Below are 16,368 nucleotides of genomic sequence, written 5' to 3'. Positions count from 1 at the left end.
TCTGACAGAATCAACAAGGTAATAAAAAATAGGATTCAAGTCAGATGCTCTCCACAGGAAGGGAAAAAACTGCATTTGGCTAACACATCTTCTAATCACAAGAACAAAAGACACGGCTGTATAGAAAGGACACAGTCGTCCAATGTCAGAGTCACCAACATAGGAACTGCTCAGAGGATCATTAACAGAGGACCTAATTTAGACAACAAGGGGCACTTGGTTAAATTAATAACTAGTCAAGTTCCATAGGACAGAACTGTTACATGTAAAATTATCACAGTTCTACTCTTACAGATCTAAACTCTTTTAGCTCCCAAGAAGTTAAAGAAAGCACCTTCTCTTCTGAGCACTCAGACAGAAAAACATACAATATTATCTTAAAATAGTTACAGCAGAAATAGGGGCTTTGTAAGATTTGTGAACTGGCATTGAGTGATTTGCGTAAAACAGCAAATCACATTTTAAAAAAATGAAGACTTGTAAAAACCACACAATTTTTTAAAATTCTGACACTTCCTAATTGTAACCATAAATTGGAAATGTCAGCATTCCTAGTGTTATCTATTTTTAAGTTACTGTCTGTACTTACTTAATTCTAAAAGATAAAAACATATTTTTACTTGGATCTTTTCTTTTTTCTATTATACCTGCTCAATATGATCCCTACCACAGGTGATAATAAATCTACATTGAACAACACCTCTTATTGTTGGACGAAGACAAATGTTAAACTTAACAAAAAAATAAAACTAACAGCAATTTTGAAATAAACATGTGCCTAAAAATAGTATAGAAAAGGCTGCTTGTCTTTGAATAATATCCTCATTCATAATCAAATATATGGCTAAAAGAGCCTTTGCCTATGAAAACATGTTCACTTTCTTCTTGGCTGAATTTTACTCAGTAAATGAGACATCTTTCAAAAAGGAGCAGTTTTTTTGTCTAGTATATTTTTTTTAATTTACTTCTTCTAGTGTATTCAAACACCTACAAGATGATTAAATCTTATATCTCAACAGAAAATCAGAGTAAAAAAATCACAAAAAATTATTTTAAATGGCAAAATCTAATGTTTCAGTTTTTACTTACTTTCACTTTTCATAATTTTCCCCTTCTATATTTAAAGTTCTATACAATTACCTAGAGTAATACAACTGAGATTTCTAAAAATTTTACTTACATATGCCACTGAAGAAACATTTGTGTACACAGTAAGTTGCGTAATACTTTGTGGGAAAACATACCTGCACATTAGGTATTCAGTGAACAGAAGACCTATTAAGCATATTAAAGATTTACACACGTGACTTGGACTCTCCTCCCTTCATTATGCACCAGAAGCTCCTCTTATCTTTAGTTGCTTCCAAAACTTCATGACCACCTTCCACTTGTTCCATCTCTATTGCCACCAGCAGAGTCCAAGCCACCGTAATGTTTTGCCTAAACCATTTGCCTCACTACACTGGATTATGATTCCCCCTTCTTTGAACTGCTTCAAGGGCTTCTTAATGGTCTTGCATAAAATCCAAAGGCCAGAAAGGATTCTACAATGGAGCCCTTGTTTACCACATCAGCCCTGTCCATTGCTCTCCTCCTCCTCACTCTTTTCTGACCTTCTTTTAGTTCCCCACACATCTTACATTGGTTTTCCTATAAAGACCACTGCACATACCATCCTGCCTGGTATCTCCTTTTGATGGCTCTTTACAAGGCCCAGTTCTCATCTTTCAAGTCTTTCCTTAAATGTCACCTCTTCTCAGAGCCTTACTTAAGCATGCTCTATAAACAGCTTCCCCTGAATAGTTTTCTATCACTGCACTCAGTTTAGGTCCTTGGATTAAATTTATTTCTAATAATGTCACCTTCCACAGTATTATAAATATTATTTGTATAAACACAGTTTTTCCTTGCTTATATATTCTTTTTTGGATTTTCACTTTCGAATGTCAATTTGACCAGTTCTAGTGTGACCTACCATTCCAGTTTTCCCAGGACTAAGGGGGGGGGGGTTCCCAGGACATGGGATTGTCAGTATTAAAACATATAAAGTTCCAAGAAAACTGAGACAAATTTGTTCTTGCATGATATTGCAGAATTTACTTAATTTCTTCCTCTGCTCTTTAAGTACTGGTGAGACCCTTTATACTGCCTTTTACACTCTTTCCTTCTAACTCTATACCTCCCTATGATATTTCATTTGTCTTAATGGTTTTTATCACAAAGTAATTGCTCACAAGTTAGTATATCTCATCTAAGTTTCTCCTGAGTTTAAGATACAGCCAACTGTCTCTAGATATTTTAATTGGCCACTAACACACAAGTCTAATGCTAAATTTAAACTTTTTTTTTAATTGGGGTGACACTGGTTAACAAAATTTTACAGGTTTCAGGAGCACAATTCTACAGCACATCATCTGTACACTGTATTGTGTGTTCATCACCCCAAGTCAAGTGTCTGTCCATCACCATTTATCCCCTATACCCTCCTCCACCTCCACCCACCCATCCCCCAACAATCACCACACTGTTGTCCTTGTCCATGAGTTTTCTCTTTTTTTTCTTTTTTGCTCAATCCCTCCATTCCCCTCACCCAGAGCCCCCACTTCCCACATCTGTCAGCCTGCAATTTGTTCATTAGATTTCACATATGAGTGAAATCATGGTACTTGTCTTTCTCTGACTGGTTTATATCATTTAGCATAATGCTAGTACCTAAATTAATTCTCTTAATTTTATCACATCCATTTAATCTCTTGAGCTAAAGTGAGTTATTTCTTCTCTTCTTTCCTCTATTATCACATCTAATGAATCACAATACTCTAATTATACCACCTGCAAGACTTTCTCACATCTGCCCGGCCTCCTACCTCTCCGACTTGTTCCCACTAACATCCATGACTGAGACTGATGAGTAGACAACTGTTTCTGACTTTAAAGTCCAAGGTCACTTTGAAAAACACAAACCCAACAATGTTATGCCAAATTTCAAAATATAGTAGTCAAAGTCAAGTCACGTGTTGCTTCTTTTCTCCAAATTCCACGTGTCCTGTTCTTGGGGGATTCTGATGCAGTACTTCCACTTCCCGTCTCCTTTCTTCCCCTTTCTCTTTCACGCTCTACACCCATTCTCATCCCCCAAACCCACATGAACTCCCACCCCACACATAACCCCCCCCCAACACACACACACACACACACACACACACACACACACGCTCACAGGCCCCAGCCTTGAGTACACAGTTTAAATGACACCAGCACAACCTGATATTTTGGGCCCCAGGGCAACTGTTCTCTCCTTCTGGAACTCTGTATCCCAAACCTGCCTACCTCCTGAACTATTCATACTTTAAATTTCATATTAATTATTGAAAGGTCTATAAATGCTTCCCTGACCACACCAACCTCAAACAGAATACATCATTGTCTCTTTTTCTAATATACTTCCAGCATTGCACTTATCAAGTAGTATTATAACGTATCTGATTATATGACTCCTGCCCCCAACTTGAGAGGGAACCTGTATGATGGGAATTCTCTTTTATTTGTCCATGCAGAGTAGACCTCAGGAATAGCAGGCACAAGACTCCACTTGTTGAACTCCACTAATATTTTTGATATATTTATTACTTTAAGTGATGACGACTTATGCAGCATGCTTAAAATATGACTGAGAGACATTTTCATAACTAAAAATAACCTTTGGATGTTTTCTATACACAGTTATCAAAAATATAAATTATATTGACATGTGTATCCGTCAACCTAGACTTGCAAAATAGAATGTACCAAGTAACACAAGTACAGTCACCCTACCGCTCGCTCGCTCTCTACTCAGTCAATTGTGTCAAAGAAGGCAGGTGCAATCATAGTCTCTTTTTCTGACTTCTCCTTTCCTCCTCACACCCATAGTATTTTCACCCACTTATACAGGGGTAGACAGAAGTAGGTTTACAGTTGCAAGTACATGAAACACATTTTATTCTTGTTTACTTATTATTATATTTTTTATTTGTTATAACTGTAAACCTACTTTTGCCCATCCTTGTATATTAAAACTGCTATGACAAATGTCCCCCTTGACCTCTGATGGCAAAACCCAAAAGTCATTTTAATCTCTGAAATTATTTATTGATTTTCTGCTGCGTGTGATACTATTGGGAGTTCAGGTCCCCTTAGGTCCCGCTGCTACCTTGGCTTCCAGTTCTCCCACTTCTTTAACCATTAGTTCTCATTTGAGCTGTGGGATCATCTTCCTTTACCCATTCCTTAAGCATCGTTTTTACCTAGGATTCTCTCTGGTATTTTTTTTCTAAGTATACTTCCTTTGGTGATGTCATCTACTTTTGCAGTTAACTGAGAGCTTCAGATTCATACACCCAACTACTTCTTGGACTTATACCCTTGAATAAAGGACAGGTGCCACAAAGCCATCCTACCAAAATCTGAACTCCTCACTGCCCACCTCTCCCTGGGCCTGTTTTGATTCCCTTATTCTGCCTCTCAGGTGATGTTTTTTAATCACCCAAGCCATTGATATAACAGTCCCCCCAAACATTTTCCTTACAAACCATATAAAGTGGACAATCAAGCACCGCCCATTTGCCTTCTTACTCAGCTCTTGAAATGTTACCTTCTCATATTCTCTGCTGCTCCTACAGGTTCTGACCTTATTATATTTCTCTGGACTATTACAATAGTCTATTAACTGATTTGCTTATCTCTAGTTTCATCCACATCACATTCATACACTATTTTTCCATCTCCACCAAAGTAAAGTAATACGTGTTATATATTCACACATATACATAGAATAAAAATCTGACTAAGCCACTCTCTTAATTAAAACTTATTACTATAATCTTATAACTAAATGTAGTATTTATTTACATTTTGACCCAGTTATCATATACAGAAATCTAAACTTATCCTACCAATACCAATCTGAGATGCATTCTTATATTTTCTAATCTATTCCATTCAAAAATAAAAACAAGCAAAAAACTAGCCCCTATTGATTTTCAGACCCATGAAAAGGTTATGACTTACAAATTTAAAACAATGAGCTAAAGCTGGAGCTCATGCTTAAGCACCCCCACCTTCAACTTATTGTTGCCTTTTCATATCAAACTAGAAGGCACATATGTGGCATACCCACTCTCTAAAAGGAATCAGTAGAAATGAGGAATGAGTTGTAAATTTTAAATTCTTCAAGTCACATAAAGAGAGGCTTACTATTTTTGTTGGAAAAGTATAATGAGCAAAGGGATTGTCAGAAAGGAGAATCCAAAGACACTCTTTACTCTCAGCCAGGAAAGTTCCACTAAGTAAAAGGTAAGTTACAACAGATTTCCACAACTATAAGTCCATGGAAAATAAAAATAAAAAAATAAGAAAAAAATTCTAAAGTCTTGTTGGGAGGGATGACAATTTAAAATGTTTTGGGGTTTTTTGGGGGTTTGTTTTTTTTTAATTTTTAATTTTTATTTTTGTTTAAAATATTACAGATGTCCCTTTTTCTCCCCAGTGATTCCACTCCTAGGAATGTATCCTAAGAATCCTGAAACACTAATCAGAAAGAATATATATACCCCGATGTTCATAGCAGCACAGTTTACAGTAGCTAAGATCTGGAAACAGCCCAAGTGCCCATCAGTAGATGAGTGGATAAAAAGCTGTGGGACATTTACACCATGGAATACTACGCAGCTGTAAAGAAGAAGAATCTCGTACCCTTTGTGACAGTATGGATGGACCTAGAGAAAATTATGCTAAGTGAAATAAGCCAGGCAGAGAAAGACAAACATCACATGATCTCGCTTATACGTGGAAACTAAAATGTTTTTTTGAATGAGTGGGACCAATTTAAATGGAACCTCAATAAGTGGAATATTTTGAAATAAATGTGAATTCCTCAAAATACTTTCCCAGAAATTGTTTTAATCCTGATGTAAGTAAAAGATTTTCTATGACCTAGAGCATAAGATAGAAAGTGAGGATCACAAGTTTTCCACCATCAGGAAAATGGCTTGAAGTAAGAAGATTTATAGAAAAAAATGGCAAAATCATTAAGAGTACTTTAAGTTTTGCATTTTTTTTCAATGTAATTACATATCATTTTTACTATGGTTAAATCAAAATTATTTTTATTCCTTAAAGAATACTGATTAAAAGTAGAATGCTATTCAGTGATATTCAAGTATACTTATTGAGATAAAATCTAAAACCTTTGATGGAGCCTCTTAAAATTTACTTAATAAGATGTTATATCCTAAAGTATAAATAATTTTAAATTATTTGTGACTGTATATAATATACAAAATATAAGCATTTAAATGTTTAATTTCAGCCTTCTATTTAATTTCTAGTGTTAGTAAATATTACTTGTCATAGCAAAAATGTTACAAAAATTTAGATTTTTTTTCTCATAGCTTTTTTACAATTTTATCATTTTATTTTGGTTTTGTTTCAAAGCATTTTCAGATAGCTAAAGAAATTTATTTAAAAATAACTGCCCGGCCAGGCGTGGCTCGGTGGTTGAGCATCGACCTAGGATCCAGGAGATCACAGTTTGATTCCTGGTCAGGGCACATGCCCGGGTTGCGGGCTCGATCCCCAATCAGGGGCATGCAGGAGGCAGCTGATCAATGACTTTCTCATCATTGATGTTTCTATCTCTCTCTCCCCCTCTCTCCCTTCCTCTCTCTGAAATCAGTAAAGATATATTTAAAAAAATAACAACTCTTAGGACACATTTCTTCAAAGGCTTTTGCTAAAAACCTAGGAAGGAGGCATTTCCCCAGTAGTAACTACTAGGTTATAATAGTTATGCCAAGAGTACTGCTGCTGCTGCTGCATTTTAAAGGAATGTTTAATTTTTCTTACCAGAAGATTGAATATATCCTGCCACTATGCAGAATTTTAAAGGTCTTTACATTTTATCTCATCAAAATCTGCATTCAAAACCCAGAGTTTACTTAGTTTCTTCTCTACTTCCTGCTTTCCCCTTTGGTTGGTGTTTAACTGTTCATTAGTATCTACACTTGAGGTTGCAATAATAAAAATAAAACTAGATGAGCAATCCGCTCTTTCAGGCTGTCCATTACCTTTAAACAACTGGTGTGAAGGTGGGTAATGGATTGCCTACGCATTTCCCTTATTCACCGGCCTCTCCACTTTCCTGGAGTCTTAGTCTCCAGCCCACATACATTCCAAATCCAAAAGGTATAGAATTTCTGCCACCCTAAAGTCCCCCCAAAATGTGTCCCTTTTCTCTAGTTTTATGCTTCTAATATGGCATTAGAAACATCACTTAACAAAGATACTTAATACAGAGCTAGTGTTTACAGATAATTTTATCTAATTCAATAGTAGCCTTTTTATTACACGTACACCAGAGTATCTATGCCCACATGCAATGTGAATTAATAAATTCTGTAACCAGAGATCTGTGTAAAAGACCACATTTTCAGTCAATAAAACCAATGCCATACTCACGGTGAAGGTTGGTGGGGCTGGTTTTCAGCATTTCTTGGTGTTTTGCAGGCAGCAGGCTTCGCCATGTCCCTGACAACACACCTGGGGCGCATGATAGACAGCACAATGTACTATTAATTATAAAAAGGGTAGAACAAATCTGGAAATTAAACATGGTACTAAAAACACAGTCTAGGGAAAAATCTTTGCAAGCCCCTTAAATATTAACCTGGAGGCCCTGGAAAAGTCCTTAATGCTGGAAATCCTTGACTTGGGCTTCCAAGAGCTCTATTATGCCTGAACAAAATCCTAGCTAGCTTCTGTATTTGACTTCCCTTTTAGCACCAATAAAATGATGGTCAGCAGCTCTCCCCATAAAAGAAAGGCTACTAAAAGCTATGGCATCACCATATGAAGACATCTGAAAGCTTTAAAAATAGAAACAGCTGTTGTGTTGATATGTTAAAACAGTAGCAGGATTTTCTGTAACTTTGGCTATTTTACTAAAAGATATGGGCTCCTGTTTCATACCATTCATCACAACACAGGTCTTTCTCTAATGAAAAAAAGAGATCTGAGAGGCCTCCAGGCAGCCTCATGTTCAAAATCCCCTTCAAGCCAAGGAATGAGGAAGAGTTAGAAGAAAATAATTCATATATAAAGTATGTGTGTGCATGTGTGTGTCAAATAAATAGAGAAGACACATCCACAATGTGAAAAAGCAGTAAAAGGTCTTTGTGTCTTAAGACCTCCATCACAGGATAATAAATGCAGAGGGTGGACGGTACAACAGAGCTCCAAAGCAGCAGGGGGGCACACTCTTATCCTCACGTCAACAGGGCTTACAGAGCATTGGAGAGATTCACTGGCAGAAATCGGAAAACACCCCCATCTGAGGTTGTACCTGGATAGCTCAGATATTCCTTCACCTCAGAAGCTTTAAAACAAACATTGCTTTAAATAGGGAAGCCTTGGTTATAAAGCTGAGAGCCCCCACATCTTCAACGTGGCTAAATGGAAACACCTCTTGGGACCCAGGATTCTCAAACATACATCTGGTTCTTAACTTTCCCAGAGGTTTCTTGGAGGTCTGACTACACTACTTATATTTAGGGCCAGTCATGTTATTCCAGAAGCAGATTACTGGTGAGGCAGTGGCAGATAAACTTGTCCAAGAGCTAAAAGCTGCATGGCTAAATTCTCCACTTCTGAAAGAAATGATACAGGAAAACATGGACACGACGCACAGGAACGTGCACACACACACACTGCCCATTCCAAACAAGGTCAAGTAAGACTTAAAAATCGGTATGCAATGTGATGAAAAAGAAAACGGCTATTTCAAAGCCTGGACACATGTCCCTCCTGGGGTAAAATGAAAGAAAAAAAACAACAGTGACTTGTCAAGAGCTAATGCTAAACTCTTAACAGAATGACCAAGAGACGTGAGTCAAGAACATCTACAAGAACCACAAGACCTTCAGTTTTGTTCCAGTTTCATGGGAGGAGAGGGCCACCCTGGCTGCAGGGCTAAGAGAACATTCAAGGAGGCAGTTCGTAGGGAGAAGTAGTATCCTAGGATTACTGAACTCTGAAATTTTAATCTAACTTATACAAATTACAATGCCCAGGAAGTTAAATTTCACAGCACTGGAAAATCTTTAGCAATTCTCACCCAACTAAAAATAGAACATACAGCATGTTTAATCTAAATGTACTGGATTGTAAAAATACCAGAAATATCACCCACTTTGGAAAAGTTTTTGAAGAACTATATCTGTAAGAAACCATATGCAACCTTCTATCTTAGTTCATTCGTTTTCCCCATAAAGTTTCAGGTATTTAATAACAAAGCTTTGAAATAAACCTTCTACTTAATTAGTTTTCCTTAAATATGCTTGTAAGCAATTCTTTTCTAATTAATGTGGAATATCAGCCAGTATTAGGGTAGATTTCTAAGCAAAACATTATTTTGAGTGAAGGACTATGTCTCTGTAAGAAAACTCTCATCTAATCTCAAGTATCCAGGTTTTGGTTTAAAATTACAATAGGTGACATACTATAGAAATCTTTCAAGTGAAAACTTTATTTAAATTTCTGAATTCTAAAGTTCTATTAGATGATTAAAATGAACACATACTCAAAAGCAACATATTTAGAATTAATTTATATATACTTAACTTAAAATATATTTATTTAAATTAATTAATCTGCTTTAATTAATTTTTAAAAGCAGAAAAACAACATATTTTTCATACTAACATATATCCTGACCACAGAACTAAAGTGATATAGCTAGCAACTGAATCTGAGTTTTTAGGGGGGGAAACTATTTGTTCCAGATTGTTAATTGTTCAACCAATTTAAGGGAGCTCTAAAATATGGTAATATATATTCTAATATATTTTCCTACATTTTCTAATGTTCTTTTTAGCTGAAATTTCTTCTAGATATAAGAAAGCCAGACACTTAGATACATAGATATATAAAGAAACATAAAATACTCATAAGATTTTTGTTACCCTGCGTGCGTAGATTAACACATCTCTAAAATTATAATTGATTGTTGTTCCTGGCATATCACAGTTTGAAGGAATAAAATGTAGTAGTTTTGACAGTTCTAATGTATAGAAATTGTTTAGCCCCGGCACTTTCCATTATTTCCCATGCATTAAAGTTATTATAGTAAGATAGGCCCCACATACTCTAAGAAACACAACAATGATATTTCAGCATGTTGTGGCCATTAAGGATCTTTCCCTACGTTTGATTTATTCCTTCAGCCAGACAGGAGGCCACAAGCAATGCCGCAGTGCTGGCTTCCCAGACTTGCTATGGGTTGAGAGACTAGGAGTTAAGGGTTTTAACCTCTTACACTTTGTAAAGGTTTTAATTACTCAGGGACTTATCAGACTTGTACTCTTAGCAGTCTTCCAACTGCATGTGAGCATTCCCTCATCACTGAGGCATCACTGAAGATTTATGCAAATGAGACATTCTGCAACCACCTCGGGGAACGATCCTGTCTCCGCCCTCGGCGCTGCTGGGTTTTATGAATGACTGCAATCAATGCGATGAATGGCTGCCAACTGCCCACTCAGCCACTTCCACTCTTCCCTGCACTCACACACAGGAGAAGCTAGCATTGCCACAGCCTGCCAATGAGGCTATGGTAAGGCTTTCATCTCTCCAAACAGGAACTAAGTGTGCTTCCAGATACAGTATGTAAATTAAAAATCCTAAAGGCCTCCCCAAAATTACAATTTACATAATTACTTTCCTCTCTTTTTAGTTTCCATTTTTGTGCCTGCAATCACTATGAGCCCCACCTTCTGCTGGCTCCCTCACCTGCCAAAAAAAAAAAAAAAGAAAAGAAAAACTCTCACTATTTTATGAAACTTTATCTCAATTTGAACTTTATCAAAATTGTTTTCTCCTTCATGACTAATGCCAGGAAACTAGATACTGTACATTAAAGCTGCCAAATAGACTGTGGCAGGTTTACATTTTTTTCTCAATCTTTTGGTTTTAGAATTTTACCAGGTTTCCCCTATCATCAGTGGAGACAATTACATCCAAATAGTGCTAGGGAAAAAAGCTTACTCCCAAATGTTACTGTACTAGTCTGCATTTGTCATAAGAGACCTTAGGGGCAGCTAAAGCAACATCAGGTTAAAAGAATGACACATTTTTCAAATATATAATCTTCTGACTTGCTGATCACTGATTAAAAATACACAGAAACAAGAAAAAATAGACAAGAAGAGACCTCACCGGGGCTGAGGCCCACCATTTTATTCTAAACCTCAGATTCAATGTTTCAAACCCCTCTGCCACACGTTATAAGCCAAAAGTACCTAAAATACATGCAAAAGTCTTATCTCCAGCTCGATCCCCTCGTAACTCCAGACATCCAACTGCCTCCTCAATGTTTTCACTTGGATTTCTAATGGACCACTCAAAATCAACGTTTCCAAAATGGAATTCTTCATCTGCCCCCCACTTCCAGCAGCCATCTCCATCTTGGCTGAATTGCAAATTTCTTTTGCTGTTCAGCCTAAAAACATTCCATCATTATAAAATATTTCCTGCCATGAATACTTGAAAAATGAACAAAAAGTAGTAACAATCAATCATGAAGTTACAGAGTCCAGTATCTCCAGATATGTTTCAATACCTTTGATTTCATGATATAGGTACATTGTTGAAACTATTCAAATAATCCCAGATAACTGGGGATTCTTTAAATATTGTTCTAGTATCACAAGACAGTATTCTCCAAGTGTAACGGCAGAACAGTGGTGAAAGCAGGGTGTCACATTGGTTCAGTCAGAAATGGAGAGTGACTGTAAGACCAATGGGAATTCTGCAAAATGCAAAATGCGAGGCAGGTCATCAGGTATAAATAAAGAGTTTATTTAAGAAAAAGAACCACGAAAGCTAAAAGGATTTTTTAAATTCATTTGCAAGACAAATATAATACAATTGACACAAAGCTCCTCAAATATATTTTTCAAAGGAAATTTTCAAAAGTGATCTTCTCATTTCCATTTATAAATACTAAAAGAGAAAAGGCTGAAAGTATTAATTTAAAATATTAGTTCTTTTAAATTGCATATTCATGCCATTTCACAGTGAATAAATGAGTACGGTGACTATTACCCATAAGATGAAGATGGAACAGTGAAAATTCTACACCCAAAGGAGAAAGTGGGCTTTGGTATTTTGAAAGCCAGATGTGCTAATCACAAATCACCAGGGCCTGCCATACCTCCGATGTGCATTTTGGAATCCTCAGAGGCTACCTAAGACTAATTATTATTTTAAAAATGCATTGAGGACAGGAGAAATAGGTTCCTAATTACAAGAAAAGAGAAGCCAGCTGGCTATTTTTCACAGTGAATGATAAGCCCTGCTGAACCTCCCCTAAAGAAGCCAGGGAGTTATTCACAAAACCAGGCAAAATAAAGGTGATGCATGATCAAGATTCACTACAGAGATTAATGGGTGATTTTAAATTGTGGAAAAACAAATTTTTCAGGTTGATAAGAAAGAAAATAATAGGTAAGACGTGGAGTCCCTGGTCTTTTGGATTGTTCACATCTGCCCCGCTTACCATCCCTTACGTCTCCGGAATGCTAACAGGCTTGGTTCGAAAAGGCTCTATGATCTCGCTTATACGTGAAATATAAAGAACTTAATAAACAGATGAACAGGATAGATTCAATGACATGGAAGCACAGATGAGACTGATGAATGTCAGAGAGATGGAGGAGGGCAGGTGGGGGGAGGGGGAGAGAGTAACCAAAGAATTTATATGCACATATGCACAACCCAAGGACAGGGACAATGGTGGGGAGAGGGACTGGGGAGGGGAGTGGGACGGGATGGAACGGGTCATTGGGGAGAAAAAGGGACATCTGTAATATTTTAAACAAAAATAAAATTTAAAAGAAAAACAACGAAGAAAAGGCTCTAGCATTATTCCAACATTTCAGCGATAGGACCAATCAACCTCTTCTTATCCAAGCTACTATTTTCTGTTAGTACAACTAGCTTCTTTCACCATTCACCAATTCTTGATATATTTAACATGCCTAAGGATTTATATCTTCTACCATCCCCCACACACTGTCCCTTTAACATTTTGCTACTTACTAACCTGTATGCATTCTCCAAAAGCCACCAGCTGCCTGCAAAACACAGCACAGCTTTAGCAAAATCAAGGAGACCAGAAAGTTCCTGCCACTAAACCTGCAAAAGAGAACTTCTGTTCATCCCATAGAGGATGAAATATCTATCTAGTAAAAGGTAAGACATTTCCAGAGGGAGGAAGCAATCAATACAGTCAGTGCAGCAGAGGCATCAAATAAGATGAGGCCTGAAATCACGGTGTGAACTCTCCAGGAGTAAAAAGAGAAGGGGTTCAGGAGGAGCTGCAGTGGGGGGGTGGGAAAAGCGTGATGTGAAAACAGGGACAGAGAATGCAGACAACTGCTGCAAATGTGGACAAAAGCTGGACTGAGAAAAGAGGAGTGATGGAGGGAAGATGGTTTTTTAATACTTAGAGCACAATTCCAGGTGAGGGAATTAGCCCTGGGAAAAAAAGTTAAAGGTTCAGGGAGGGAGGAGAGAGGAGAAGGGCAGGGAGGAGGGAAAAGGTAATGGGATTAAGAAAAAACCCCAAAACTCACAGACACAGACAACGGCATGGTGATTACCAGAGGGAGAGGGTTGAGGGGGGCGGTAGAAGAGAGTATAGGGGGGATAAATGGTGACGGAAGGAGACTTGACTTGGGGTGGGGAACACACAGTACAATATATAGATGATGTATCATAGAACTGTACACCTGAAACCTATATAATTTTATTAACCAATGTCACCCCAATAAATTCAATAAAAAAGGAGGAAAAAAAGCAATTCAGGAATACAAGATAAATTTCAAGAAATGTAAATGTATTAAGACATAAAAACTATACAATCACAAAACAGAAAAATAAAAGTGAATAGTATCAGCTAAGATTTCTAGTGCCCACAGTGAGCCAGGAGCTGTGCTAAAAACCCTACATGCCTTTAGTCATGGCATCTGCTCATATGTCGTATATTGCACTTGGTGCTACTTAAGTTACAATTTTATTTGTGAAATACTACAATATCTTCTTAGAAACACAATTCATCATTTTAAAAATGGTATCTATGAAACACTGTTTTCAGCAAATAAATTATTTCATTTTCATTCAAGTTTTAGCAAGAAGCACACAATTATAATTGAATATTTCCAGTTTAAACACCTCACATCCCCTTGCCACATTTCACTGTTGTAGAATAATAATAGATAGTTGTTAGATAATGATTACCTACAGTATAAATATCCAGGGTACAAAATGTAATTTGGTAGTAGAGAGGGATGAATGGTATCTGTAAAGATTATCGACAGAGCTTTTTAACAACTAACAATTTTTCTGCTTTTTATTTGTAACACAAAACCACAGCTCTTTGAGTAATGATTTTAGGGTAGTTTTATGTATCTAAATAAGCTTTTTCTCCACAAGCATTCTCTCTCCTTTCTCATCGGGGAGCCCGACAGCTAAATAAATATCTGCTAGAGATCCATAATAGTTCCTTGGTGGGATTTAAGTGGATTTTAAATAGATAAAATAAAATGGGAAAATGGAACATAGAAAAGCATTAATGAAATTTCAGACATTGCTTTCAATTAATTGTAACTATTTTCTCAATTCACCTGCCTAGAAAATGACAGAAAAACTACAGCCAATCAGATATGAAAATATATTGTATGTGGATTACTATATGTGCATAAATATTAAAATAGCATACAAGAATCATACACTATTCATTTTTTAATTATAAATGAGATACCTGTTTTATCAAGAGGTCACAATGCTTCTTTTACCTAAAATATGACAAGAGAATGAAACCAAGTCATTTTGACACTTTAATGGAAACTTTAATACCTGAATATGATCACTTCTTTGTTTTAATTTTTTGTGTATTTGGAGAAAAAAATATCATAAATAAATTTTTTTATCCCCTTCATTCAAACTGATTAAAATATGTATAGATAATTAGAAATATACTGATGAAAGGTATGACATTTGGAAAGAGTCCAGTAAACAGGACTTCCTTCCCACTGACAAAGGTAAACATTGTCCAAGCCCTCTACTCTCTCTTGATTTGATAAGACTGTCTTTCTTGTGCCCTCAAATGGGCTGCTGGTTCCTGAATTGTCATTTCCAGACTTCACCTCCCATACCTATCAGATCTTAAGTCTGTATCTACCTTAAATCTCTACCAAATGAGCTTGAACAGACCAAAATACTGAACTCAATATTCCTCCCCCTCTCAAACTTAAACACCTCTCAAATTCTACATAGTAGTCAAGTAACCTTCCCCTTACTAATGTTCACAATCTTGATGCCACTATGACCTCTCACTCTCCTTAATGGCCAGTAAGTCATTGAGTCCTTTGGCTGTTCCTTTGAAGGATCTTAAAATTGCCCTTATTTATGTCTACTATTTTCTCTCTTGAATGAATTACTCAAGTATTCTTCCTCAAACTCCAATTTCCCCGATTCACAGATTCTACAAAAAGGCTTCACATTCTCCACCATATCAAATACAAACACTAGTTCCAAGCTCTCCCATTCCAGGATATTTCGACAAATTCCCTTACTCACGAATCTCTCCCTCTTAATTCATAAAGTAGCCCATTTTCCAAGTCAGGCAAATATCTCTCAAATTGTTACAACATCATTTTCATCTCCATTCCATATGCCATTTTTCTTATTTTAAATTATCTGCCTCTTTTCCCCTCTCCATTAATTTTTAGTCCTTTCAAAATCCAACTCAAATGTACTAAACTCCAGGAGGCCTTCTAGGCTAAGGACTCTCATTAATCCTTCACCAGTATCTTCTGAAAAATTGGTCCTTATATAGACATGAGAGACTTTGTTTAACAGCTGCAGCTCAAGTACCAGGAAGAAGTTCATGACATGTCTGCTTTGGAAATAAGACATGAAAGAGAAGCATGTTCCAAAGCCCTGACTGGGAAGCCCTGATAATATGGATGTCTTTGTGGTCAATGAATAAATACAGGACACCTGCTCTGTGCCATGTCCCATGCTAAGTGCTATGATCACAACCTAAAAGTCAGTCAGTTCATCAACACTAGTAGTAATAATAACTTACATTTATTGAGCATTTGTTACACATGGACTTTTTTAAGCTCTTTATATGCATTGACTCATTTGATCCTCAAGAAAACTCCATTTGGTAGGCAGGTTAAATAACCATTTGATGTAGCATTTACAAAGCCCTGTTCTGTGTAAATTTATTTCCTTGAAATTGCTTAAATTATTCCTTAATATAAA

The 16,368-nt window shown here is 36.6% G+C and overlaps 1 protein-coding gene across 10 annotated transcripts in view; it reads right to left on the bottom strand.

Moving 5' to 3' along the window:
• Nucleotides 1-16,368, bottom strand: part of RIMS1 (regulating synaptic membrane exocytosis 1) — a gene marked incomplete at its 5' end in the record, with an annotated part of 385,667 nt that overhangs the window by 306,087 nt on the left and 63,212 nt on the right. For all 10 annotated transcript variants that reach the window (XM_081140483.1, XM_081140457.1, XM_081140459.1 and 7 more), the window contains one exon: nucleotides 7,498-7,578. In XM_081140483.1, the coding sequence (XP_080996609.1) occupies nucleotides 7,498-7,578 (81 nt within the window). The remainder of the gene's footprint in view (nucleotides 1-7,497; nucleotides 7,579-16,368) is intronic.

The sequence above is a fragment of the Miniopterus schreibersii genome (assembly GCF_964146895.1).
Source record: "Miniopterus schreibersii genome assembly, chromosome: 6".
In the NCBI taxonomy this organism is placed as follows: domain Eukaryota; kingdom Metazoa; phylum Chordata; class Mammalia; order Chiroptera; family Miniopteridae; genus Miniopterus; species Miniopterus schreibersii.
The sequence above is the reverse complement of the archived record's forward strand: the minus strand, read 5'-3'. Positions and strand labels throughout refer to the sequence as shown.